This window comes from Monopterus albus, unplaced genomic scaffold (assembly GCF_001952655.1).
Source record: "Monopterus albus unplaced genomic scaffold, M_albus_1.0 scaffold31.1, whole genome shotgun sequence".
Lineage (NCBI taxonomy): Eukaryota > Metazoa > Chordata > Actinopteri > Synbranchiformes > Synbranchidae > Monopterus > Monopterus albus.
Window position 1 is genome coordinate 4,242,884 of NW_018127911.1, and position 26,240 is coordinate 4,269,123.

General features: G+C 40.0%; 1 protein-coding gene across 2 annotated transcripts in view; it reads left to right on the top strand.

The window, feature by feature from the left end:
• The window catches only part of cdkal1 (CDK5 regulatory subunit associated protein 1-like 1), a 235,510-nt gene that overhangs the window by 133,413 nt on the left and 75,857 nt on the right, over positions 1-26,240 (top strand). For both annotated transcript variants that reach the window (XM_020596756.1, XM_020596757.1), the window contains exon 10: positions 10,224-10,369. In XM_020596756.1, coding sequence (XP_020452412.1) covers positions 10,224-10,369 — 146 coding nt within the window. The remainder of the gene's footprint in view (positions 1-10,223; positions 10,370-26,240) is intronic.

A 26,240-nucleotide genomic window follows, 5' to 3' on the forward strand; every position in this document is an offset into this window, starting at 1 on the left:
ATCCTTTATTAAGTTCCATCAAAGTCTTCACTACAGGCATACAAACACAAGATGGTAATTCTAGTTCGACTTGTTGTTAGTGTAATTCAATAGTCAAACACACTGGTCTCATTCTTTCTACAACTGAAATCATATATTGCTGGGTTGGATAGCACTGTTGCAGAAGTTCCCACCAATGTGTTGCACTTGTAGGCTGCATTACTTTCATGCACACTCTTCACTCTCTTTCACTATGTTCTGGCTGTTCTGTCATTTGAAGCCAACCGTCTTGTTCATTTTTTTCTACTAAGCCTGAAGGTGTTTTGCGGTCATTATCTTGCAATAGGTTGAAAAGATCTGACTTCCTTTGTTAATTGTCTTGTTCCAAATAATGCTTCAGGTGGTGTAGTAACACAGGCTTTTGAATTTGCTGTTGTAAGGAAGTCAACAAAAGTTGGGACACCTGTTTGCATCGGTTTTCAAGGCATATTATGTGGTTTTGCTTGCCTAGTTTCATCGTAGAGGAAATTCATTTAGAAGTGTAAAGGACAGAAATATTGATGGAGCAGGCAGGGACATAAGGGGCTGAAACAGGGCAATGGTAACCTAAAAAAGTAAAATGAAGCACAGCTTTTTAGGGAAAAAAATCTTTGGACATTCACAACAGATATACATTTGAATCAAACAGTCAATGAAGACTGGAGATGAATGAAATGAGGGCAGAAATGAAAAAATGGGGATGAAGGCCCAGGGATAGAGATGAGGGGTAAAAAAGTAGTGGGAAAAGTGCTGTGGGAGGCAGCACTGGAGGTTGTAATTAACCAGGGGTTAATGGAGGTGGCTAATTGTCCCCCACATGTATAGGTAGGCTTTCTGCTTGGCTACATTACAATTAAAAAACCACCCTCCTAATGATAGTGAATAACAATTAGCTGATAATTAGAAATATACTAGGATGACACACTAGCTTGGTTTGTGAGTGTGTGTGTGTAGGTTAAGAATCATTTCATATGCAACCAGCCCTTTTATTGTTAATGTCTGTGCATTGGATTGAATTATATCTTTTTTGCTTGAATTCCTCAGTCAATTAACCTACATAAGGAAAGATAAGAGTGCTCTTCTTCATTGTCTTTTGTTGCTCTTGTCCCCCATTTACGTATTCTTTTCTCCCATACCAGCCCCTCTTCACGTCTCCCTCCTCCCTATTCCTGCTTTCTATTTTCTGTCTAGTCCTACTTCTACACTTTCTACACCAATCAGCCATAACATTATGACCACCCTATTACTGTGTACACAGGAATCAATGCAGCAGTTGGTTGGCACTTGTTTCACTCTGCAGCTCACTGTGCATCTTCTGTGAATCTGTTTGCTGCCATAGAGCACAAATGTGTCTGCCATTCAGTGAAAGACTGATGCAAAAGGAGTGAGGAGTGGTTGTGAGGGCAAGTTAGGGATAATGATTTAGACATGTTCATCAGCCTCCCCACTCTAGGTGTGATATCACCACTACAGCCCCTGACTCTTTCTCTTCATAGAGACCAATGTACAGTATTTCTCATTTTCAACCATTTTAACAAAGATTCAAATCAATTTTAATCTTTTGAAAAGTACAAATGGAAGTTAAAAGTTTAATCTGTAGTGGGTCAACCTCCTCATCAGTGAGCCGTGGATGTCCATGACCCTGTCACCAGTTCACCATCTGTCCTTCCTTAGACACTGTTGGTAGGTACTAACCACTGCAGACCAACAACACCCACCAAGACCTGTAGTGTGGGAGATGCTCTGACCCAGTCATCTCACCATCACAGTTTGGCCCTTGTCAAAGTCACTCAGATCCTTACTTTGTCCATTTTTCCTACTTCCATTACATCAACTTTGAGGACTGAATGTTCACTTGCTGCCTAATATACCCCACACACTGACAGGTGCCACTGTAACAGATAGTGTTATTCACTTCACCTGCCACTGGTCATAATGTTGTGGCTGAACGGTGTATATATATTGACAGGGATTGTAAGACCAACACATAAGGAGAGAAGCTTGCTAGAAAGAAATAGTTTAAAAATGTTAAATTCTTTTCATTCTTTTTATAATCTGAGTTTCTAAGGTTCTTCCTCTTTGGTTTAGCTTCTCTCCCTCTAAACCTTACCTACTTTCAGTGTCTCTTTCTTGTTCCAGTGCTTTCTTCTCTGTAATTCTCCATATTTGTATTGTTACTGTTATCTTCTTCATCATTCCTTGCTTTTGAATTTTTTTTTCCCAATCACTCTTCTTTCACCTATTCTTCTGTCTCTTTTCTCCAATTCAGCTCATGGTGGTGGTAATCATCGCAATAAGAACAGCATAATGATGATGAAGTCCCCGACAAAGATTCATTCTTCAGCTTAAGTAAAGGCCAAATTATATCCCACTGTCTTCTTCTTTAGAAGAAGACCGGCGCTTGTATAACAGCATCACACCAAATGGCTGTGATTGAAGCTGAAAAGGCCAAGTAACCTCTCCACTTCCCCCTAAAAGATCACCCTCTCTTACAAATACTCACTCACATCACTGCTTTTGCTCAACATCTCTCTGTCACGCAAGAACACACAATTGCTTCCAATGTGCAGCCTGTTTTTCCTGACAGATGTAGACAGCACCAGTTGCAGATTGGAGCAGTTAAGGGCCCAATGGTCTCTCATAGGCCACTTGTCTCTGACATCATTATAGTTGATTGCATCATGCCTCCAGTGGTTCCTTTTTGAGAAGTTGCACTTAAAAATGTCTCTAACAATGCTACACTCTATACCGTATTTTTGAACTCAGTATTATTTTATACTTCTTTCTGTCCATCTGTACATTCGCCGGTCAATAAATTGCTAACTGGCTGTCAAAAGTGCAACAGTAGGCCATCTGAGTATATAAGCTGTGTGTGTGTGTGTGTGTGTGTGCGCGTGTGTATTGCAGATATCTGTACATGTGATAGCCTGTGTGAGATTGAATGTAGCATGCTAGCAGACTCTGTAAATGAGGTGTGAAAGTAACCTCATACATAGCCATGAGTCAGGCTGAGATGAATGAAAGAGCTGTTGTCCATTTAACATCCACCTCAGGGCTCATTTCAGTTTGATCAGAGATGCATCAGATATGCCATCCACGCTCTCTCCACGGTTTGCTCTGTGAACGAGAGGCAAGATGACTGGAATGGTGCAAGCAAGAAGTAAAGTGACTTTACATTTTACCAAATGATTGCAAAATAGGACTGTATGAAAACAGCCAGACAAACAAATATCTAACTTCTGTTAGATATTTATTAGTTGGTTCAGTTTTACAGTTTATTTCCATTTCCATGCATAAGTATGACAGGGAAACAAAATGTCACTCCTTATGTGTCACAGTGAAACATGGATTTGATCTAAAGGATAGGTGAGAAAAAATCATAGAATAACTGTAAACTATAAAATGTACTACCACCATATAGTCTTAATGGTATAGCCATTTTCACTAGGGAAGAGCATTAGAATTATTTTTTCAGGTTGAATAATCAACTTGGTTTAAATTGATTATTTTGTTTTGATTTGTGCAATAAATCCAGTCCTTTTTCACTGCTGCTATGTTTCGTCTTTTTGCTGCTGAAGCTCAGCATTTTTATGGCAATGTTGTAAATGACTCCTCATCATGTTGGTAGAACCGTGAAAAGAAAGCTTCATCTCGCATAACTGTGGAACACAGCGAAGACCAGCGAATGTTTTCAGAATTTGGGATGTTTACATTCTTACTTTTACTTTTAAGTAGGATTTTTTTTATTTGGTTGTTTGTTTTTAACTTTATTTTATTTTTTTTAGTATTTACTCCAGAGACAGTGAGAGATGATGGTTCACTGGACCCTCACTGTGCCTTGGGAAGGCTGACACACTACAAATATTTGTAATAATCTGAAAACGCCATCATCTGTATCCCCAGGACACATGCATGGGTTCACACTTGGTCAGCCTCCAGAAGCCTTTTCACATTAAAAGCCTAATGCAGTAATGTATGAGGGACTTGATACCTAATGAATGCTCACAGTAAAGCTATTCTTATGTGCCTCTAAATTATGACTTGTGACTTACTGCAGTGAATTATGAGTTTTGAAAGTTTTAAATGCCCATTTAAAAGCCAGCATTTCAGTAGTGGCTGTGCCTTTTGTTATGATTAAGTTGTTTTTCTTCTGGCTACTGAAGGCGGAAATAATGAAGCCAGTAATAACAAGAATGTAAAAAATAAACTGTATCACGTGCAGTTTGTTAATGTAATCCACAGGTACAGAAAACATTTTTATTTGTGTAGTGATTTCATGCCTTTTGGTTTGGGTATATGTTTTGGCAGGCTTGTCTCACTTGTTATAATGAAGAAGCGCTGTGGAGAAGGTGAGATAATACGTGCAATCTTCAAATGCTGGACTTGCGCTGAATGTCCTCTTTTACTGTGCAGTACCTCTGCTCTGTATGAGGTGCTGCAAGTTTACTATACTCTTTAATGAAAATCAGGTGCAGTGTTTGAAATGCTTAATACCACAGGGAGCTCAGTTTCTCTGTCTGCTGCTGAATACAGTTGCTACCAACTGTGTGCTTGTGTGAGCTAGTGCATGCATATGGGGACCTGACTTATTACCCCTAGAACAGCTTGTAGAATCATTTTCTCTATAGATTCCCTTGGGGAAACCTTGTTTATATTGTGTTGTGTGTGGGTTTCTGTGTACTGCATCTCTGTGAGTGTAGTATGTGGATGTAGTTAGGTGTTACTTTTTCTGGGTATGCTTCAGAATGTTCATTGAAACCAGATTGTAACCCTTGAATCCAGCTGTTTTTGTTGCTGCAATGCAAACAACAATGTGTCCATACACCATAATGTATGGGTATGATAATATACCATGTAATGTACCAGTTTTGGTAGAGGACCACTTTAGCAGTTAGTGTGAGATTTAATTTTTCTTTTAGCTAATAGGAATCGATCCATAGCATACACCGATGACAAGCTGCAACTTCAAAACATTATTACCAGATTCTAATTTAAAGACATCTCAAATAGCAAGCAGAAAGTTCCACATCAATTATTACTTTGTGAGTAGCTTCTGCATGTCAAGGTTGTTGTTGCAGTCTGATACAGTCATGTCCAGCAATGCCACACATAAAAACTGAGTGATATGTTAATAATTTTATCTTTACTTTTGGTATTTTCCCAGTGTTTGTGTACTACACAGTCAGAACTCGCTTAGTGCAAGTGCAAGACACAGTTTTTCTTTCTGTGTGCCAGTGTTGAGTGTGTTGCCTGCATGTTTATTTATTTTTGTGAGATATTTCTTCTACTTCTTTTTTATTATGCAACATGTTTTGTGCAAATCAAACTTCTCTTATCTCCCAAATTCCACAATCTGAATTTTCTTTTGTCTAGTGCCACATTTGCTGTTTGGATTTTCAAGTGCTGTCAAGCCATTGATATGCTGCCATTATCAGATGTTATCACAATACAGTAGTCATTGTGGAAATTAAATTAATGAAGGCAAATTTAGGATGTTTCTTCTCACAGTCCAAAGACATGCAGCTTAGGTTGATTGGTGACTAAACTACCCGTAGGAGTGAGTGTGGGTGTGTGTGGTTGTCTGATTTTTAGTGTCAGCGCTGTGATAGACTGGCGACCTGTCCAGGGTGTATACCTCGCCTCTCGCCCGGTGTCATCTGGGATTGGCTCCAGGTCCCCCAACGACCCCATTCAGGAATAAGCAGTATAGACAATGGATGGATTGATGGACATTTAGGATGTTTAGGTAATGGAATCATTCTGACAATTGGATTGTCTCGACAGTAGTGCCACTCTGTCTCCCAGCTTTGCTTCAGCAGGGTTTTACAATAATGATACATACTATACATGCAGCTTTTAACTGGTACTAACAGATTACATTGCATGGAAATGGTCTGTTTTACCATACTTATTGCCTGGCAGGTAAAATTAGCATTTGTTGGGGCACCAGCGAAACGCATACAGGCACATTTCTTTTTTTCAGTTTTGATCAGAATGTGTGTGAAGATAGATTTACAGGATAAACTGAAAGGGAAAGGCTCATTTTTCTGGGCACAAGTAAATGATTGGATGTTAGATTATTGCTCTGAAGCAAAGTGTCAAACCTTTTATTCTTGTTTTTATGCCTCTGGACCAGTGATAGGTGTAGCTGGAGGCATTATGTTTTCAGGATGTCCATCCCAATCTCGTAAACATAATATCTTATGAATGCCTTGAGGGAATTTCTTCAACTTTGACACAAACATCCACTTGGACTCAAGGATTAACTGATGAGATTTTGGTGGTGAAAGGTCAAAGGTTACCATGACCTCATATTTGTCCCATTCCTTTAAATGTGACTGGTTGTCAGAGGCATAGAACCACGAAGCGGTAATTCTAGTTTATGTTTGCAAAGATCAGGGAGGGAGTGTGAAAGGGTGTCCTCCCTCATTGAGGCTGCCTGGAGCCAACCACCTTTTATTAGTTTTCTCTCACTTTTTTCATACATGCTGTTTTATACCCTATGTGAATGGAAAGGGTGGATAAAAGATCATTTGAGCTAAGCCAGTTAACACAGATATCTACCTGAGCTGATCAACCAAAGATGAAAGAATTGTCTGTTTTTGTGAATGAGAGAGAATAGCACTATAGTTTATCCATCCAGGAGCAAAGGGATTAAAAACAGCATTTCAATTTTTCCCACTGGGCACTGCTGAATGACAGCTTCCTCATCACATCATCATTTTCACCCACTGAACTGTCGGTCAGCAGCAGTCAAACACGGCAAAGGTCTCAACTTCGCAGGGATCAGTAACAACAGATTCATATCAGTGTACTGTATAATCACTGGAGACTGCTCAATTCAAAAGGATTTATCATTAACCAGGCCTTGTAACTAAACACGTGTATAATATTAAAGGGGCAGCATATTACTATACCAGGTTTATTCTGTATAGTAGATTCAAGTGTAAACTGGCATTAATGACAAGAAAAGACTTCAGTTCTTCATGTGGTCACTTTAAGGCAAGCAGCACAAACTAGGTGAGATAAAGAGATTACACTGCGGACACATTTGGAAAAGGGACCTATAGAGTATCTTCAGTGGCCTCAGAAAGTATTCAGACCTCTTCACTTTTTGCACACTTCATTCTGTTATAGATTTAATTTTAAATTGACACATTTTCCTATCAGTCTACACTTATAACCAGCTGTCCCTGATAGGCCAATGGTTAAGGCACAGCGTTCTCACAACTGCGGCCCAGGTCAGGGTCGCGTCAGGAAGGGCACCCAGTGTAAAACACGTGCCAAATGTCAACATGCGAGTTGTCAGTATGACGATTCGCTATGGCGACCCCTAAACAGGAAAAGCTGAAAGTGACTTTCTAGTCTACACTTCTAACCCATAATGATCAAATGAAAATATTTTTTGAAATGTTTGCAGTTTTATCAGATTATTAAAAGTAAAATCTATCTTTAAGACAAGTACTGGGTCCTTTTATTCAGTACTTTGTAGGAGCCCCTTTGGCAGCAGTGAAAGGTTCTAGACTTTTTTTGGGTAGGTCTTTATAAGTTTTGCACACCTGGATTTGGGCAGTGTCCTTGGACTTCATGGCTTAGCTTTTGTCTGGACATTATCCTTATACACAGGAATGGATGTTTCTAAAATATGTTCAATTCAGTTTGCTACAAGTGGAGTCCAGTCAGGTTCTAGACACATCTCAAGGATAATGAAAGCACAAAAGATGCAGCTGACCACAATTTAGTCACAGCAAATTACGTTTGTAAATGAGATTTCAGTTTCTGATATTTAATATATTTGCAAAAATTACTTTGAAAAAGGTTCAGTTTTTATTACTGTAGATTAGTAACAAAAAACAGCTATTTTATTCATTTAAACTTAAAATTACAAGATAATAAAGTTGGCAGAAAGACAAGGGGTCTTTTTTAACTCTTAATTTGCCTGACTGTCTTGTATAATCCTCTGTATGCTTTTCCAGTTTTATTACATCAATATATTGCAGTCTTTTGACTGTGTACCCTCATACCAGAATTTTAAAGTATATCCAATAAAGCACATACACTGAGCATAATTATCATGGGAGTGAGTTGTCAGGATTTAGAGATAACACCTTGGCACATACTGTAATTTATCAACCTACTATCCATTCGCCTTTGAAAAAATCTTTATAGCACACATAAATGGTTGTTCCTTTACATGTTTCTTCAGTCTCTCTCTCTCTCTCTCTCTCTCTCTCTCTCTCTCTCGCACTCTCTCTCTCACACACACACACACACACAGTGGCAGTTTGATTTCTGCCACCAATCAAGCTCCATTTTCCAACCAAATTATTTCTTTCTAATTTGCAGCTTCCAGTGGTCAACCCCCTGTAGTGCTGCCACTGAGCTGTGTGTGTGTGTGTGTGTATGTGCGCGCGCACATATATGCACATATGCTTTTGTGTCTGTGTATGAAGTACGGAACATTCTACAATAGATCTTAATTGAGAAGACGGACTGCAATCAGCACATTCTTTTAGGAAAATCATTAAATCATTTCCTCCTCCCCCCTTTTCTCTTTCTCCTTCTTGTGGTGATTATCATGGTAATGATACCATCCTGATTAAGTCCATCAGAAAAATCTGACATCTGTGGTCTCTCCAGTTCTTTTCCTGAATAAACTAAATGAAAGACAAACAAAAAAACCACCAACTCACTTAATTAATGTGGGGTATTAAACACAGTGTCACTCTTGCAATTGGTCTTAGTAAAAGGGTGAGAGCTGAGACAAAAAAGACACATGTCAAAATCCTGTGTTGCCACTGGAAAATCCCATTTTCACCACCCTTTTCGATCCTGCTGGAGGCATATACAGTGAAAAAACGGTGTATGTTTCTAATTGAATAAAACCGTAAAATAAAACTATTGATCTTCTTTATCTGTGTATGATGATGATGATGATGATGGACATATAGATTTATACATATTTCTCAATATGATACAATTTATCCCAACCCATAATACCTTGTGTGCTCTCACAAGCAATCTCTTCATTTGAGCTGTTTTTGTTCCTACTGTAATTAAAATCTAGTGAAGAGTCTTGGAGAATCCTGGAATGTAAAAACAACATTTCCCTAAAAGTCCTTAAATACAATTGCATTTTTTAACAAAGCTCACACATAATCACTATTCACTATAATGGAAATAAAATACCCTCTGTATTCTGAACTGTACAAAGCGCAGGCATTATGACCAACACCTACTGTACCACAATCATCACTTCTTTAGAGAAAATTGAAAGGCACCCTGTGGCCAGAAATGCTCTCCCCTCCCCCCTCACCATTTTGATCTAAGATGGGGACTGACATTCTTCAGTAAAAGCTCTTGGCTTTTCATACATAAAGAACCCCTACTGGAGCAGCCTTGACTCTTTGGACTTTGGATCTAGTGGGTACATGATGAATTCTCTGAGCTACTTTTATTTTATTTTCCCAACATAAAAAAAGAAAAAGTGAAATTGAAAATAAGCAGAAGAAGCAGTGTATTGTAAAAGGTCTGAAGTGAAAAGACTGCCAAAAGAATCAGGAATGTTAATGGAACCTTCATTTTATTCAAAGCAAGCAGCGGCCATTCACCAGGGCCATCTGTGAGATTTTGCTTCTTCTCTTAGTTTGTTTGCACTGACTAGCCCGGTAGTCAGAGACTTTTAATGGACTCCATCTGTTACAAATGTGTGTTGCTTTGTCTAAGGTTTGTCTACCATTATTAGCAGAATAATTGATATTTGATAATTTTGTGAGTTTTAAGAATTGATTAATCATTTGAATAGTACTACATTCAAATACCAAAATTGCAGCTTTCTCAAAGTAAGGATTTTCTAACTCTGTTCTATGTTGATATACAGTTGATACCAAATTCATGAATGCTTTTTACAAACGTCTTAAGGCCAGTAGTGCTGAGCTGTGTTGTTTATCAAACACGGTGGTAGAAGGTTTGAATGTGTTATTTTTTATTTAGTTTTCTGTGCACTTCTACAGTGCATAATGTAGCTCTGTGCTCGTAGATTGGGGTTTGGACTGGCATCTGTAGCATACAGACAAACCCACACATTTGAGTGAGTTCATCCCTGTTGCTTGTTTCTCCATACATATGAATCCTTTGTAATCCTTTGTTTTCATTTTTCTCCTCCTCCATCTCTCTTTCGCCCTTTTGTCTCTGTGTTTCATTAGGAGATGGCTAAGATATTGAATCACCCGCGTGTCTATGCCTTCCTTCATGTTCCTGTACAGTCGGCCTCAGACAGTGTCCTGATGGGCATGAAGAGAGAGTATTGCATTGATGACTTCAAAAGAGTGGCGGACTTCCTCGGAGAGAGGTAAGGCAGGATGTGGACTCCTTTTGAACTCATGATGGTGCATTTTTGACTCTGTGCCATGGTCACTTGTGTCAGCCGTGTAATGTTTGCACATTTTAGTGGGTACTTGAAGTGAGTGAAGACATTTCACAGGTGCGGCTTGTATTGCTCACTCATTTGACTCATCATATTTTTTACTAAACATGGTCAAGATTGAGTTGAGATTGAAACTTTCTTCCAGCTGGGTGTCTGAGCAAATCAGGGGTTAAAAATGTGCAGCACAGCATTTGAAACATTCAGCAACACCTTCTGTAAATCTGGGTGAAAAAGAAATCTTGTTCAGGTCACTGTACATCTCCCTACAGCTCTCTACGTGTAATGGTTTGCACATTTGAATATATTAATAGTTTATAGAACCATTCATGACATGCAGCCTCAAGTGCTGAAAGAAAAGGTTTGTACTCACATGTATATGTACGTATGTGTTTGTGTGGTGTTTGTGCATCAGTCATTGTGTGAGTCAGTGACTGTTTGATTCACTCAGACACGCTTATAGTAGGTCTCTCTTTCTGTCACATCGCCTCTCTTTCTCCACACACTTCCTCTATCCAATCTCTTCCACCTCTGCTTTATGCTCCCCTTAATTCCACTGACTCTGTGTAGAAACCCAACTGACCTGACACCAGCCATTCACTTGAAATCCAGCTCCATTTTGTCTTTAATGCTACCAAGAAGTCGCTCCAGTTTGCCCGTTCCAGCTCGCCAGCTGAGGGTGAGGACGCTGCTTGGAAGAGGTATAGCCGAGGATGCATGATTGCATCCTTTGCAAAGTCTGTTAGGGATTGACACACCCCCTTCTTGGTTGTCAGGAATGCATAGTTCCCACATTCACACCTGGAATCTGCCCAGTACAACCACAGACTGATCTGTGGCCACTGAGCACTGAGCAGCACCACTGGAGTGGTTTAGGACTAAGGGCCTTGCTCAAGGGCACCGTTAATGACGGTGGGGCAAGCAGTGCTTTGTCACCTGTCCCACCCAGATTGAATCCTGCTGGTTCAAGGATTGACTGGTGACCTCTTGATTCTCTAACCTTTAGGCCACCACTATGCCAGATGCTAATATTTGTGTGTGGTTGTTTGTACACTGCAGTGCTTTTTAGATGATTGTTTAGCCTAGAGTAGAGGTCTCTAACGGTGTCTCCTGTTGTTTTTATAGTGCTCACTGGGAATTCAAACACAGTGACTCTGTCCTTAACACACTGACAAATGATCATGATCACCACACACAGGGAGTCGCATCATAAGATCTCGTTTACATAAACTGTCTGGCTGATCTTTGTGAGTCTTTGTTTATATGTCTGTGGTTACTCAGTTTCTGGCTTCAGACACACGCGGGCATTGTCTGGTGTGTGAAATTAGTACCAGTACCCATCCAGTTGTCTGACCCACTTGGCTGCTGCAGGACTATCTGGGGTGCTGTTTGGGACCTGGGAGTAAAGCCAAAAAAACAAATCAATTGTGTGTAGGTTTGTGTATCTGTGTGTGCCTGTGTGCCTTTATGTGAGAGAGAAAGAGTAAGAGTGTACGAGTGTGTACAGTATGTGTGAAATTTACAAATGTAGTCTTGCTCAGCCACAGGTTACATTGGCAGCCTGTTTATAATTACTGTTTTATCTGTTCTTTTTCATATGCCCTCTTTGTGTATTTGTTTTACTGAATCACTGGTGCTGTCTGTGAGAGAGAGATGGAGGGATAGTGAATCAGCCTCACAGGTGACTATTAATGTGGGTTCTCACAGATAGCCCTTAGTGGAACCATGTAAGTTCACTTCAAAGAATAAGACAGACAGGAACCTTGTGCAGCAGTGATCAGGGCTGCCACACACACACACAGCGGGAAACTGTAGTATTTGTCCTTACCAACACTGCAGAGGTCATGAGGGGTCAGATGCTGGTGGCTGAGAATCTTGAACTCCATCGTGAACTTCAGGCAATGTTCAAAGAACGCACATGAAATTTACAGTACCTCCAATAATTAGGTGTACAGTGAGATCAGAGGCTGTTCTTCAGTAGATGAACTCTGGGAATTTATGGCTGGTGATACTTGACACTGCAGTCTTTCTGAGGAAAATGTAGTAGTTTAAGTCATAAACAAAGAATCTCATGAAGCAGTAAATATTACCATCACAAAAAGCTACGTATGCTCCACCTAAACATCTGGATGATATTACAGCGTGAAAAATCACCAGGCATTTCCCTAAAAGTTTCCAGCAGGGGAAAATAAAACAAATCTAAACTGCAATGACCCAAATATACAGCAAATGTATATTTGTACGGTAATTTACAGTGAAATGACCCAAACACTGCACTTTAGGAAGAAATTAGAAGCATTCTAATGTTGATGGCCATATAACAGCTTGTTTTAATAGTTTGGTTTCACACTTAAACATGTATTGAGTTGCCACTAGAAGCTTATTCATAGTTACCCTTTTTGAAACACATGTAGATGAATTGTTCCATACTAGATTTACAATATTATTTTCATATTATGTCTAATTTATTGTTCTCTGCTTTAATATCACACCTAATTCACACTGCACATGTTGATCCAAAGTGCTTTTCCACTGAAGTCGTCCACATGCGCCGAGAAAAACTGGATTAAATATACTCTCCTTTGAATTACATAATAACTAATTTCTCCGAGTTGGTATAACTGAATTGTTTTGTGCCATGCATAATTTGAACAATCAGTAGAATAATTATTTCATTAAAATTGTTAATTTGTCTTTGTCTGCCAGCACAGACCTTATTTTTTCGCTCATTTCTGTTTCCTTTTATCAGTTACAATCACATAATGAATGACTGTCTTTATGCAATGATACATGGAGAAAATCCTGTTACAGTGGGATGAGGCTGTTACAGAGAGAGCGAATATGGTCAGAGGATGTTCCGCAGTCGTTTCATAGTTTGCCATAATATCTGGGCTGATTTTCCTTGAGCTGCTCTTGAGGATTAACTGTGTTTGAACCACAGGGGCCTAAAATGAAAGAGAGAACTTACATTTGTGGGTTAGGGATTGTGTGCAGAGAAGCAGAATCAGGCAGTGTTGAACCTTAAGGTTAGTTAGGTTGAGCAGAAAGAAAGGGGTGTGAGCCATCATGTTTTCTGAAAGGGATTGATGATGGGGGAGGACTAGGTGTTGAGCAGTCCTCAGACCTTCTGTGGTTTACCTGAGGGGGTAGGTTGGTTTCCTTAAAGGTTACATGTTCCTGACCTCTGCAAACCAATCTCAAACCATAGAGGTTTGTTTCCTAAGGAGAAACGCTCACTTACATGCCTGTCAGCTGTACATGAAGTATAGAGAAGGAAGAAGGAAAGCAGTAGTAATGTTTCCAGGCCAAAACTGGCAGCAACAGCTATGGAGTATTTATACTTGTGGTTACACAGAAGTGAGGTTTTGAATAACATGTGATTAGTCTATGTGATTTCAGCAGTTGACTGGTACAATGACCCCTGACCTCTGACATGACCTCTGAACATGTAGCACATAGTCAGTCTCCATTTGAGCATTTGGTTACCATTCAGAAATGTTTTTCTCTATCATGTCACTAGTTTGTTTAAGCCATTAAGATATGAAAAATATTTAAAAGTGCTTTCAAGGGTCGTGTTCATCTCACATGCACTATACTGCTATGAAATGAAGTCACTCTGACCTGCACACAAACCCACTCTTCCTTCAAATCACTAAAACAGTAGAACATTCTCTATTCTGGCCTCTCTTTTAACATTTCAACTTGTTTAGCACGTAAAACCATTTTATTCCTGCACCTGATTTCATTTGATGATCTACAGTTACTTGGCAGCTTTTATTAACATTGTCTTGATTGTTACAGAAAAAGACTATTACATGAAAAGTGTCTCTTTTCTCCTGCACACGAGGAAGTTTATTCTAAAACTTTTTCGTACGTGCAGTACACACAAAAGGCAACAAAGACAGGGGGGGTCTCTGGACGTTTCAGCACATTATTAGTCCAGCTTTAAAGGTGCCAGCTATTATCTATAAAGTGAAGAGAACATTTTAGCACTTCACACATTTTTAATTACACAGTTGCCCAGAACAGAGCCAATAATCATACATTATTTTCACAAGTTGCTGAGTTCAAATCTGGCTATTGACTATTCTTTTCCATGCACGTCACCCCTAAATGAGGGGTGGGTGCAGTGGTTAGCATTGTTGCCTCACAGCAGGTTCCAGGTTCAAGCCCAGGGTGACCCGGGGCCTTTCTGTGCAGAGTTTGCATCTTCTCCCTGTACCTACGTGGGTTCTCCTCGGGTACTCCGGCTTCCTCCCACAGTCCAAAGACATGCGACTTGGGTTAAATGGCATGCATGTGAGTCTGTGTGGTTGGTTGTTTCTAAGGGCAAACACCCTCCAGAGGTCTCAATTAATCCTGTGCATTGCTGACACTGTTAAGTTAGAGTTTCTTCAGTGGAACAGGTTTCACACAGACATACCTTTGTTACTACTGTGGGGACATATGTTGTGTCTATGTTTGTATTTTATGGCAGTTTTATCAGCTCAAGGTAGAGATAAAGTGGACGACACATCCACTGGCAGACCACAGTCAGTTTCACCATAAGCACAGCAATTATAACACTCCACCTGCTCACGATGTATTGTTCCCTCTAATAATATATTCCCCCCCCCCAAAACATTGAGCCCAGTAACACCCAGCCGTGCATCTGTGGTCACCAAAACTGCAAAACTCTGTTGAACATGCCCATATTCACCTTGGAGTGTATATATGATTAAATGATTTTGATTTCACTTAGAATGACTTCTGGCTTTTTATTCGATGCGAACACAAAACTTAAAAACATTCTTCCTTCAGCATAGTTCAGTGTTAGTAGCCCATCAGAATAACTTTATTATATCTTCCTTGGATTCATTTTTAAAGTGATCACAACTAGTATGTACAAAGACCTGGACCCAATAAAATGAATAGTAAGGGACACTTTTTCCAGTCTCTAATTTACAAAACCATCAGGATTTGATTGCTTAGGCCCCCTACCATGTTGCAGTCTCCGTCATACTTTCACAATGACCCTGTGACTGTTGATATAATGTGTTGATGATGAACTTTCTGTGTACCTCAGTCTGTCAAGTGTAGTGACTCTTCTGTCCAAACAAACAGCTCCAGTTGTGTTTGCACTCTGTCTGTGTGCGTGTGAGTGCATGTGTGCACTCATTAGTCATCTCTATTAGTCACAAGAAGTGAAATGGTTATATCAAACCTCCATGGGTTACAGCAGGACACATGTAACAGTAGCGTGACTACACAGTGTGGAGACAGTCTCTCCAGTCTCTCGCTCTGTTTGTTGTTGATGACATACCTTCATTAGTTTACACACAGGCGCTTACACCCGGTGTAAGGTATCAGCTAGGGCTAAAGTTTCACTAGAACAGTAGGTGGGAGGGGTGGCAGCTAGATGATTAAGGCAAGAAGAGAGGGAAAGGAGAGGCGGGAAGAGAATGGTGAGCAGTTTGCCGCGATAACATACCACAGTGGCGGGACTTGTCAACATTTCACCGCTTCTTTCTTTTCTTCTTTCCCTCCAGTTGACTGAGGGTTTCTGTGTGTGTGTTTTGAGTCTCACTCTTTAATTTAAAACCCTCATTTAACCACACAGATAGAAATGTAGAATAAACAGCCTGGGTTTTTTTATCTTAGGCAAAGGGAGCAGCTTTTACACTGAGAATACACACGTATTCTCACTGTTTCCCCACAGAATTAGATTCTACTTGTGGCAGGGAGTGATTGGATGCGTTACATTTTCATAATTGCTTTATTTTTTTTTTTTATTAAATGAAGTATTATTGTAGTATGTCTGTGCTGTTGTGCTGTTCATCTGACCTGCCCCTGATGAACAGCATGTTTGCTGCTGCCCTTCTCCTCTTATACATCTCTCTCCACATCTGTCTCTTCCTGACCCTTTCTTGCTGCTTCAGCAGCACTGGTTAAAGCTAGTAAATATTTGAAACAAATCAAAAGGATGGCTAATCACACTGACTGGACTGATCAGCTTTCCCACATGTGTTTTTCAATATTCCCCTGGACTGAGGGGGCAGTTATTCTATTTTATCCATTTGTACAACGGTTCATATACATCTTGCTGACCTTGGCAGCAGCTGTATTCTAATGTTAGCTCAGCTAGCCTACTAGCTTGCAAGTAACATATTAGAACAGTTGGATATCCATGACCAGAGAGGTGGAGCTGTTCATGGATGGTCTGTTGTCATGGTTGCCATGTGTTTGTGTGTGCAAGAGAGAGAAACAGAGTAGGGCACAGAGAGAGTAAGCGAATGCATGCACTATGCTTGGAACTACATTGAAATAAGATCCTATTTTAAATCAATATGTGGCAGTCAATGTTGATATTGTGGCAGTCTGAGACAAATAAATGTATGGGAATCAGTGGTTCTACACTCACCCATCAGCTCCATTGGAGTGCATAATTTTGGGCTGTTTTGAACTCATGAGCAATTGTGTATAAACTTGTGACTAGGAGTGTTTCAGCCAAAATGTTCACCAGCGATAAATCCACCTCCATGTATCAAAATGTTTATTCAGAAACCTTGGGTTGTATGTCATCACAGTTGTCTATGAAAATGTCATACAGGCTGTAGTGGACTGGTGCTGTCTACCTATCTATAAATTGTACAGCAGCGCAATAGAATGTGTGTATTAACATCCACCTGTTCAGCTGACTAGAAACAGCAGCGCAGGTGTTGCTGATGTACAGATTACACAGAAGTAATAAAATGCATTAGTGAGATTTAGAAGTGTTAAACTGAAGGGAAGTGAAGGGATTTAGTCCAGGATGACTTTAAAAAGAGGAGCCTTCCTGCTTACATGCCTGGCTGTGTGTGTCAGTAAGTCAAGCCTTGTGAGCTGGCTCTGTTTAAACAACAGGAAACCAGCAAGTCAAGTCATTAACTTTACAACAAGCTGAAACTGAGGTGTGTGTAATGACGTGAGTGAGGGAGAAACAGATTGGTAATAATGACTCTTGGCAGTTCCTAACACATCCTTGTCTTATTGATACTTTCCCTGGATTATACCTTATTTCCTCCCCCCCCCACACACACACACAAAAACAAGATACATAAAGCTACACTTTCATTTCAGGAGTTAGGTATTCCTTTATTATGTAGTGTTAATTTATTATTAGGCTTCTCAGAGCACATTACCTATCCTTCCTGTCTTTAGAGAGAATGGAACACACACACACAAATGCAAGAACATGAGTTGTTGTGCATAAGAGATGAGAGAGTCAGGAGGAAAAACACAGATGAACAGAGTGTACTGACACTTATGTAAGTGGTGCGTGTGTGTTTGCCTTCAAAACATGTCAGAGCAACAGTGAAATCCTGTGCCTCCCAGCAGTCATAAAGAGCAGGTTGCAAAACAGTCTAACCCATACACATACGCTCTGCCAGAAAAGAATAAGTACTTTATTTCTTTCATTTGCATCACCATAGTTTTCTTGATCCTGTTTCATTTCAAGTCAAAACAGTTAACATAATATCTTTTTTAATGATGTTACTCACTCTGCTTTCTCATTTATTGTCAGCTTATCTTTTTCATGGCAAATTTGAGACAAACTTGGTCTGTCAGTATTATTCTTTACTAACTCTGTCATTTTTATCAGTGAAGTGCTTTAATGTAGGTATGAATCATTCAAGGTTATCTGTGTTCCTGCAGGACTGAGGTTATGTTTGATTTACTGCAGTTTCCTCCGCTTTTCTATATTTGCTTAAATGACAACATTGTTTGTTTTCCCTTTTTCCCCTCAAACAAATCGGATTTGTACACATGTATGGTGAAATACATAGACTTTTTTCCCCACAGTGCAACATGTGCATAGTACAAACTGAAACTGCAAGAAATTTGATTTGCCTTAAGTCACAAACTGTTTGTAGTGTTCAGTTAGATTGTTCTCTGATTTCATTACACTTGCTCTGTCAAGGTTTGTAATGGTACTGTTTTTATGAAATTAAACCGGTCTTCCAAAATATACAGAAGACATCGTATCTTGCCATATCTAAGGGCCGTGGCACAGCAAGCTGACGGGGCCATCAGCGAGCGTCTGTCGGGGCTCATCTTCCCGGTATGTTCACACTGTTGGCACTAGTCAGACAGTGTTGGTGACTTTTAGGCTGATTTCCCATGTTGAATTGGCATCAGGCCGGTCGGGCCTCGTCAGTGAGAGAGACCGCTGTGATTGGATGTTCAGCCTAGTGAATCATTGCACAAGAAGAGAATGGTTCTGCAAAGCCCCTGCAGCCTGTTGATGATTTCACACATTTAGTGCAGCTTCTCCTTGTTTTTCACCTCCACAGTCTCCTTTCTTCTTCCACAACCAAAAGATCAAGAGCTGAGAACATCAGTGACATTTGCAACTTCTTATTAGACAGCCTTGATTAGAAGCAGCTATAAACTGCAGCTGTTGTGAACAGGAGCTGCTTTTGTTTACATGTGTATTTCCACTGTTTAGCTCTTCTTCTTTCCCTTTCTGAATGGTGAATACAGATACGGCCACATGCTGGTAGGGGGAGTTATTTCTCTCACACTTGGCTGTTGGCTGTAGTCTGTAGTTGGTGCGGTGTGTTCAAGTGCCATTTTTTCAGCCTGACTGGCCCAGACTAAGGTGACCTGAGGTGATGCAACAGTCGGCCTAAGTTGCTGCTAATTTGTTCACATCTGCTTGGTGTGTCTTTGCCCTCAGAGGAGCCACTTACCCTTAGGTTTGATTAGAAGGCCAGTAGTGAGGTAATGAGTTTAGATATTGGCTCCACACGCACATACAGCAAGATTAGACTTTATACTAACACACCTTAGCAGGTATGCATGACTGGGAATGAGATAGCTTGGCAGTACAATTGAGCGTGTAAACAGCCTCTCTCAAACAAAATGAAAAGTTAAGTACCAAGGCAGCCAAGTGCTAACTCCATCTATTTTGCACCCTCCCAGTGTATACACACACACACACACACACACACACACACACACACACACACACACAATGTCAGCTGCGTACATCTAGTAACAGTCATGTTTCACTGTCTGACTCACCTTTCAGTCACTCTCTTTCATATCACATTTCCCTTGTTCAGTGTTTGACTCATCCTGCCTTTAAGAGCTTTTTTTCAGCTGCCCAGTTTCGTTCCCAGTTGATGGACAGTCTGTTTGTGTGAGATTGTGTGTTTGTTTAAATTGTGCTGTGTTTTTAACTTCATCATTGGGCAATAGTTTTTTCAGCTTCAGTTGGAATGCCACTGACAGCGAGCCCTGCTCCTTTAATGCTTTTCTATTTGTGTGTGTTTCTGAATGCTTGTAGACTGTGCTCTACAGCGAGGGAAATTTCCTACCAAAATTGTTAAACTTGAAGGTCAAGTAATGTTTAGCAGTCTTGAGCTATTAAACCCAGAGGAATGCTCTCTCACCCCATACCATTTCAGTTCATCTACTGTTACATGTCCCTCAGGAAGTTAGGCCTGTTCTCTAACCCTAAGCAGTTAGACTGGGAGATTGCTTCCTGCTTTCTGTGTGCTGGCTGACACATACTCCTTCAAGAAATAGTAGTGACTGTTAAAGGCCAACAATGATGTTGGCAAGAGGATGCAGAGGAATTGATGCATTTATAAAAGCTGTGCTTGTTAATTATCCTTCATTTCAGTATTTCATTAACCTCTTACCTTGTTTCCAAAAATCATGAGTGAAACATAAATGTAGCTGTTTAATACACTAATTGTGTAATGTCTGTGTTTCCAGAACTTGGTTTATCTTATATGGCCTCCGTTAATGTCCAAAAACCTAATAAATTACTGGTACATCACTCCCTTTCAAGTAGCTCCAAAGTTGGTAAATCCATCCGGTGGTCGCTGAGTCTTCCCCCACACGACCACATACAGTCCCAAAGTAGCGAAACTAATTCCAACAGGTAGCATAGCACTGACAGTAACATCATGGATTGTTAATCTGCTTGTTAACCAGCAACACATCACATGCAGCAGACACACTGGCCTCAAGCAGTCAAAACAAACAGGTACTGTGCATTAATGAGTTGATCATTTACCTCCGCGGGGACTTCACAGGCTGGTGCTTGTAGGTTAGACCCAGACAGGTAAAACAGTGAGACCCTGTACAGGAACATTCCTGGACATGCAGTAACCATAGGCCCTGTATTTTCTTCCATGAACCAGTCCGCTTTTACAGTGGCACCGGTGGCAAGCTCACATGAACATGCAACTGCCTGGAGATTATGACCATTCAAGGAAGTCCTTAAACTATCATGTAACACTTTATTTAGTTACAAAAAAAAAGTCCTGAAAGCGAGAGTTTGCAAGACTGAGTTGCTTATACATAGAAGTACTACAGCATATGAAAAACCAGTAACTAGACTAAAATGCATTTTGTTTTTATTGACTAAAGCTAGACCAAAACTAACAAAAATCAACAAACATTATAGTGAGTACATAAAATGCATTGCTTTTTAGTCTCTGTATGGGATTTGTGGGAAGAAAACAGAAGATCACTGATGTTATCATTTAAAGTTATGATAAAGTGAAAAAAAAAAATTAAACTTGCTTTCCCCATATTGACAATATAATGTTTTCTATATCAGATTATGTTGTTAAGAAGTCACACATTATAGGGGCCTGAATTGAGTTTCACTGGCAGGTCCTGTAAAAAAAACCGTATGATGTTGTTTTGGGCTTTAGTGACTATCTACCTAACTATTCATAAATGATTAGTAATTAAAGTAATTAGTCAGTTAATTACCCGTCTAACAGAAAACAACTAACTTCAGCATCGATCAAAAGTCTTTTCTATAAAACATTGTACACCCTTGTTTTCTCTTGCTACTGCACTCAGTTTCATGCCTTTGATTTAATTTCTGTATTTAGGCCCAACAGTGAGTAGACTGTGGAAAAAAATGGGACTGCACAGCAATGATTGCCCGTGCTTAACTTATCTCCCCTGTCTGCTAGAAACAGCTTACTCACGTGAGCCAAAGCTTCTCTTCTGTTGTGAGTAAGCTGGTCTAAACACTGTGCTGAGGAAACAGTCCTTAACTACAAAACATTTTCAATGTAAGTAATTTTTTGTCCTAACAATTTTCTTTGTGATCCTTTTAACTTTGCTTAATCTATTTTTATACAGAGATAGTTATTGCTTAATTTTAAAATGTCCTCTTTTTTTTTTAAAGCTTTTTAGAGCATTTACTTATACTGCATCTCTGCAAAAATTCAGCTAACGCTTTTATGTCCTGTATTTATCCAGTGCTTTGATGTTATCCATATCTGTGCAGTTCGGGTCAGCACAGCGGGACAGAATGATGAATCACATACTGCGGGTATGTCAATGAAGGTTAGATTAAATTGAAATAAAGTGCAAAGAGAGCGTCCATTTAACGGCTGGCTAGACAGTTGCTAGTGTCATGTCTTTGTACTGCAGCTCTCCTTAGGCATATATAAACGTGTGTGTGTGTTTATAAAATAACTGCATGTGTGTGAGTGGATGGATTTGTGATGTCTGTGTGCTCTTATTACTCCTCCCTCAGACTAATGAAATGTGTATGCGTGTGTTCTCATTACCCTTCTCCAAGGCTAATGTACGGTGAACCGGAGCCTCCTTGTCTAGGTATAGGTGTGTGTGTGTGTGTGTGTGTGTGTGTGTGTGTATGCGTTAAATTGAACTGCATTTCTGCTCTGCTGTGTTCAGGCTGTTTCATTAAATGATAAAGTTTACTGATGACTCCAGTGGGATCATTATTTACTTGGCTCCCCATTTATTCCACAGCAGTCACCTCGATCTTTACAAATGACCTGCTACAGAGAGACAGGGGTTATTTTGCACTGCAAGTTTACAGACGAATTACTTGGTGTTCACCTAGTAGATCAACAGCATAGCCAGAATGTTTACACGCCCTCACTTAAATCCTATATCACTTTTTTATAACCTACTGGAAAGAATTAAAGATTTTGCCTGAGAAAACTTAAACAATAATTAAAGTTTGATCATTACCCACAGTCCAAATATGTGTGCAACACTTTTTAAAGAATATTCTAAACTGTATTCTATCCATCACCATTAAAGATAAAATAACAGCTTTTGTGAAACTATAATTAAGGGAGAAAGATGAAAAAGTATGTACGAGTGAGGGAGAGACTACTAATTCCAAGAGAATGTCACAGCTCTGTGTATTTGTGCATGTGTGAGGTTTTCACAAAAGACTTATTTCACAATCTGCTTTCTAAACCCACAAGATAGACTGAAAGAAACAATGATGTGAGGAAGGAATGAGCAAGAGATGAAGGTTGAGAAAGTCTTTCCGACACTTTGACAGCTCCTCTCAGGCCAACTGAAGTCACCATCTGTCTCATTCTGTCTCTTAACCAGTAATTTGCCTGTCACCTCTCGACTCCCAAGCATAGTGCAGTCTGACTTGACCTCTTTTGCATCCTTCAATCACTGAGTCACTTTACAGCAAAATGCCAGAATGCAACTGCCAGCTTTTCTCACATTCTCATTGCATTAATTGGGTTTTTTTGTCTATCATTCAGCTGCAGTGTAAACTGCCAAACTGTTACTCATTTGCAGCACTTCTGTTTGTGAACAGTAACATTCATAAAGCGTGTACCTCCACCTTTACAAATGTTTCCATATGGTATATATTTTCTTAGCTTTTTATTCTTGAAGTTTTAACATGGCAGATTTTGTGACTACATGAAATTGGGCTTGAAATTGCTATTATGATCAAACTTCTTGTAAAGTGTTCAAACCTGTGAAACTTTTCAGGCACAGCATCCTGCACACAAACAAACAGATTGATTTAGGCAACAACATTACCCCCATTCTACGCTGTTGTCAGATGTAATCAGGTATTTAGGTCATGCTAGCTGTCACGTCAGTTCCCAGAGTCATTTTACAGTCCTTGAAGTTTGCGTTCGAGCGATAGTTGAAGCCACTGTTTGGCTGCTCAGCTTTAATCTGCCTGAAATCGTCCTGTTATCTGGCCAGTCACCTGGCATCTACTCAACCAGTTCTGACAGTTCTCTCCTTCATCCTTGATTGTGGAAGCGGGTGAGGAAAGTGAGTGATAACCAAGCAGCCATCTTTCCTTTTTCTCTCTCTCTCTTCCTGTTCCTGTAAATTGAGCTGCGACATGACAGTGCCATTACCTCCAGCTGCCACAGCTAAATCAAACACTTAAGTGTCTGAGTGATTACTTACACTCCTCACAAGTGTCCTTATTCTTCCCCCTTAGATTCTTTCTGCCTGTCCTTATAGGAAGGAATCATTTTCTGTTACATTTTATAATACAGTGTGCACAAGTTTTTGTTGTTATTTGTTGCTTGTTTACATAGAAATGAAAACCATAAACAAGCAGTAACAGAAAGGTTGAGAGTAGAATACCATACCTCTGAACAACCTAAAGAGTAAAACAAGTAATACAAACACAAGTCAAGATGAGAAACCAAGAAAGAGCTGACCTGGATAACACAGTACAGTGACATGTTTATTGAACATCACTGACAGTTTTTCTTTTGATGTATTTCAGGCAGCAGTAATAAAAACATTAAGCATATGACATGTGATGTCTCTTTGTTTTTATCACAGCTTCACAAGAGGTTTGAGCTCAGTAATTCACTGCAAATGAAGATGCGGATAACCTTTAAAACTGCACTGGTGTGTATTCTGTATATTTGAAAGGGATTTGATGATGTACCCATTTAATGCAATGGTAGATGTTTTTCGTTTTAACAATATTTCACAGGCTTGAAAGGGTCAAGTTCATTTTGCAAGATATCTGTTTATAGATGTTGATTTCTGATTTTTAAAGGCAACTTCACTTTTCAATCAAATATTTTTTGTGTGACCTAGTAACAGTGGCACACTGGCAACATTTTGAAGAAATATACAGTAACCATTGCAAAAACTACTCTGATCTCTTGTATAATTCACATAGGGAATTGTTTTAATGTGTTCTTTTAGTCTTAACAATGTGACAAGTGATGGAGTGGCAAGTATCAGACTGAGTTTAAAAGTTTGGTTAGCTAGGAAGAATGTTGAAGGATGAATGCACCGTACCTAGGCAGTGTTAAGGTGGCAGTGAATCATCCATCCACCCATCCAGGACAGGATGGCTCATAACAGTGGCCTTGGCTTGGTACTCATTCTCCTGCAGTACCCCTAAACAATAAAAACGCCCCTATAGATTTATAGAGTTTTCATTTAGAGTTTAGCAGTGTGAAGTTAGATCCTTTGGGTGATTTCTAGTGCAATGCGTCTAAGCCTAGCAACCTACAGGTACCAGAATATGGCAGACCAGACTGGGGGGCAAAGGTTGTTTTGAACTTTGACCCTGGTTGTACAGACCTTTGTGCATGCAGCCAATCACTGCTTGAACTGAAAATCTGTGGAAAATCATAGGATCTCAGATTAGAGCACATAACCAACATTTCTGAATTTCCCAATCTGTACAATAATCCTGTACATTGTCCATCCATCTCTACTGCTGGAGCCAATCCCAGCTGACAGTGGGCGAGAGGCGGGGTCCACCCTGGACAGGTTGCCAGTCTATCACAGGGTTGACATGTAGACAGACAACCACACACACACACACACACACACACACACACACACACTCACTCCTACGGGCAATCAGCCTAAGCTGCATGTCTTTGGACTGTGGGAGGAAGCCGGAGAGAACCCATGCAGGCACAGGGAGAACATGCAGACTCCACACAGAAAGGCAATGGCTCAAACCTGGAACCCTCTTGCTGTGGGGCAGCAGTGCTAGCCACTGCTCCAGAATGCTTCCTGTACATAATCCTCATATCCTCATATCAAGATCAGATAAAGACAGACAACACATTGTTGATTGTTTAAAAAAAACCCAGTGAGCCTGTAAAATGCAGTGATCTAGTGCTAGCAACATTAGTATTGTAGCAAAGAAAGCACTGTTTTGTCCAGTGCCCCACAGGAGTTTCTATTGAGTTTGTGCACTGACCAGAACAGAACCATCAGCACAAGACCTTCACTGTTATGTGAATAGCCTTTATACTTGGCTTCAAATTGAATATGCATTGAGACTAGTTTCTGATAGCTGCCCTTTTTAATTTAATAGCTAAGGGTTAGTTTATAGCCTATGAAGGCGCATGTTTCACTTAAATATGTGATATTTCCATAATGTTATCAGATCATCAGCATCTTCTGTGACTTGTGACTTGCTTGACTTGTAGAAGGGACACGACTTGCTCCAGTCTCACCACAGTAACTTGAACTTGCTTGAGACTTGAAGGTTAAGATGAGACTTGCTTGTGACTTGCACATGTGTGACTTGCTCCTGCCTCTGGTGTTTATCCTTTCATAAGATTGATTATATCAGAATTGGAAAGTATTTTCACATAATATGTTGTGGTTCTGTAATCTTAAAACTTTGCTCCTTGTAGAATTGACTTTCACTGCTGGCCCAGCTGCTGTGCTCTCTCTCACTCACACATTATAGTAAAGCCATGAAATTACATGTTAATGTGATTTTATTTAGGAGTTGAGGAGCTTAGATCCCCACACAGCACATCGATTTGCCATGTTCATCTCTTTCTGCCTCTACTTCTCAACATTTCTCTCTCACTTCACCGTCTGACTTCTAAGTTACAGCAGCCGCAGTGTGCCACACATGATCATTTCAGAAAACACACACAGCACAAACAGCGCACCACAGATGGGTAGCATGGAGTCTTTGACAGATGAATACAGTAGGTAAACATTTACCTTCCCAGATTGTCTTTCACTCTCATCCTTCCAACCCTCCAGCCAT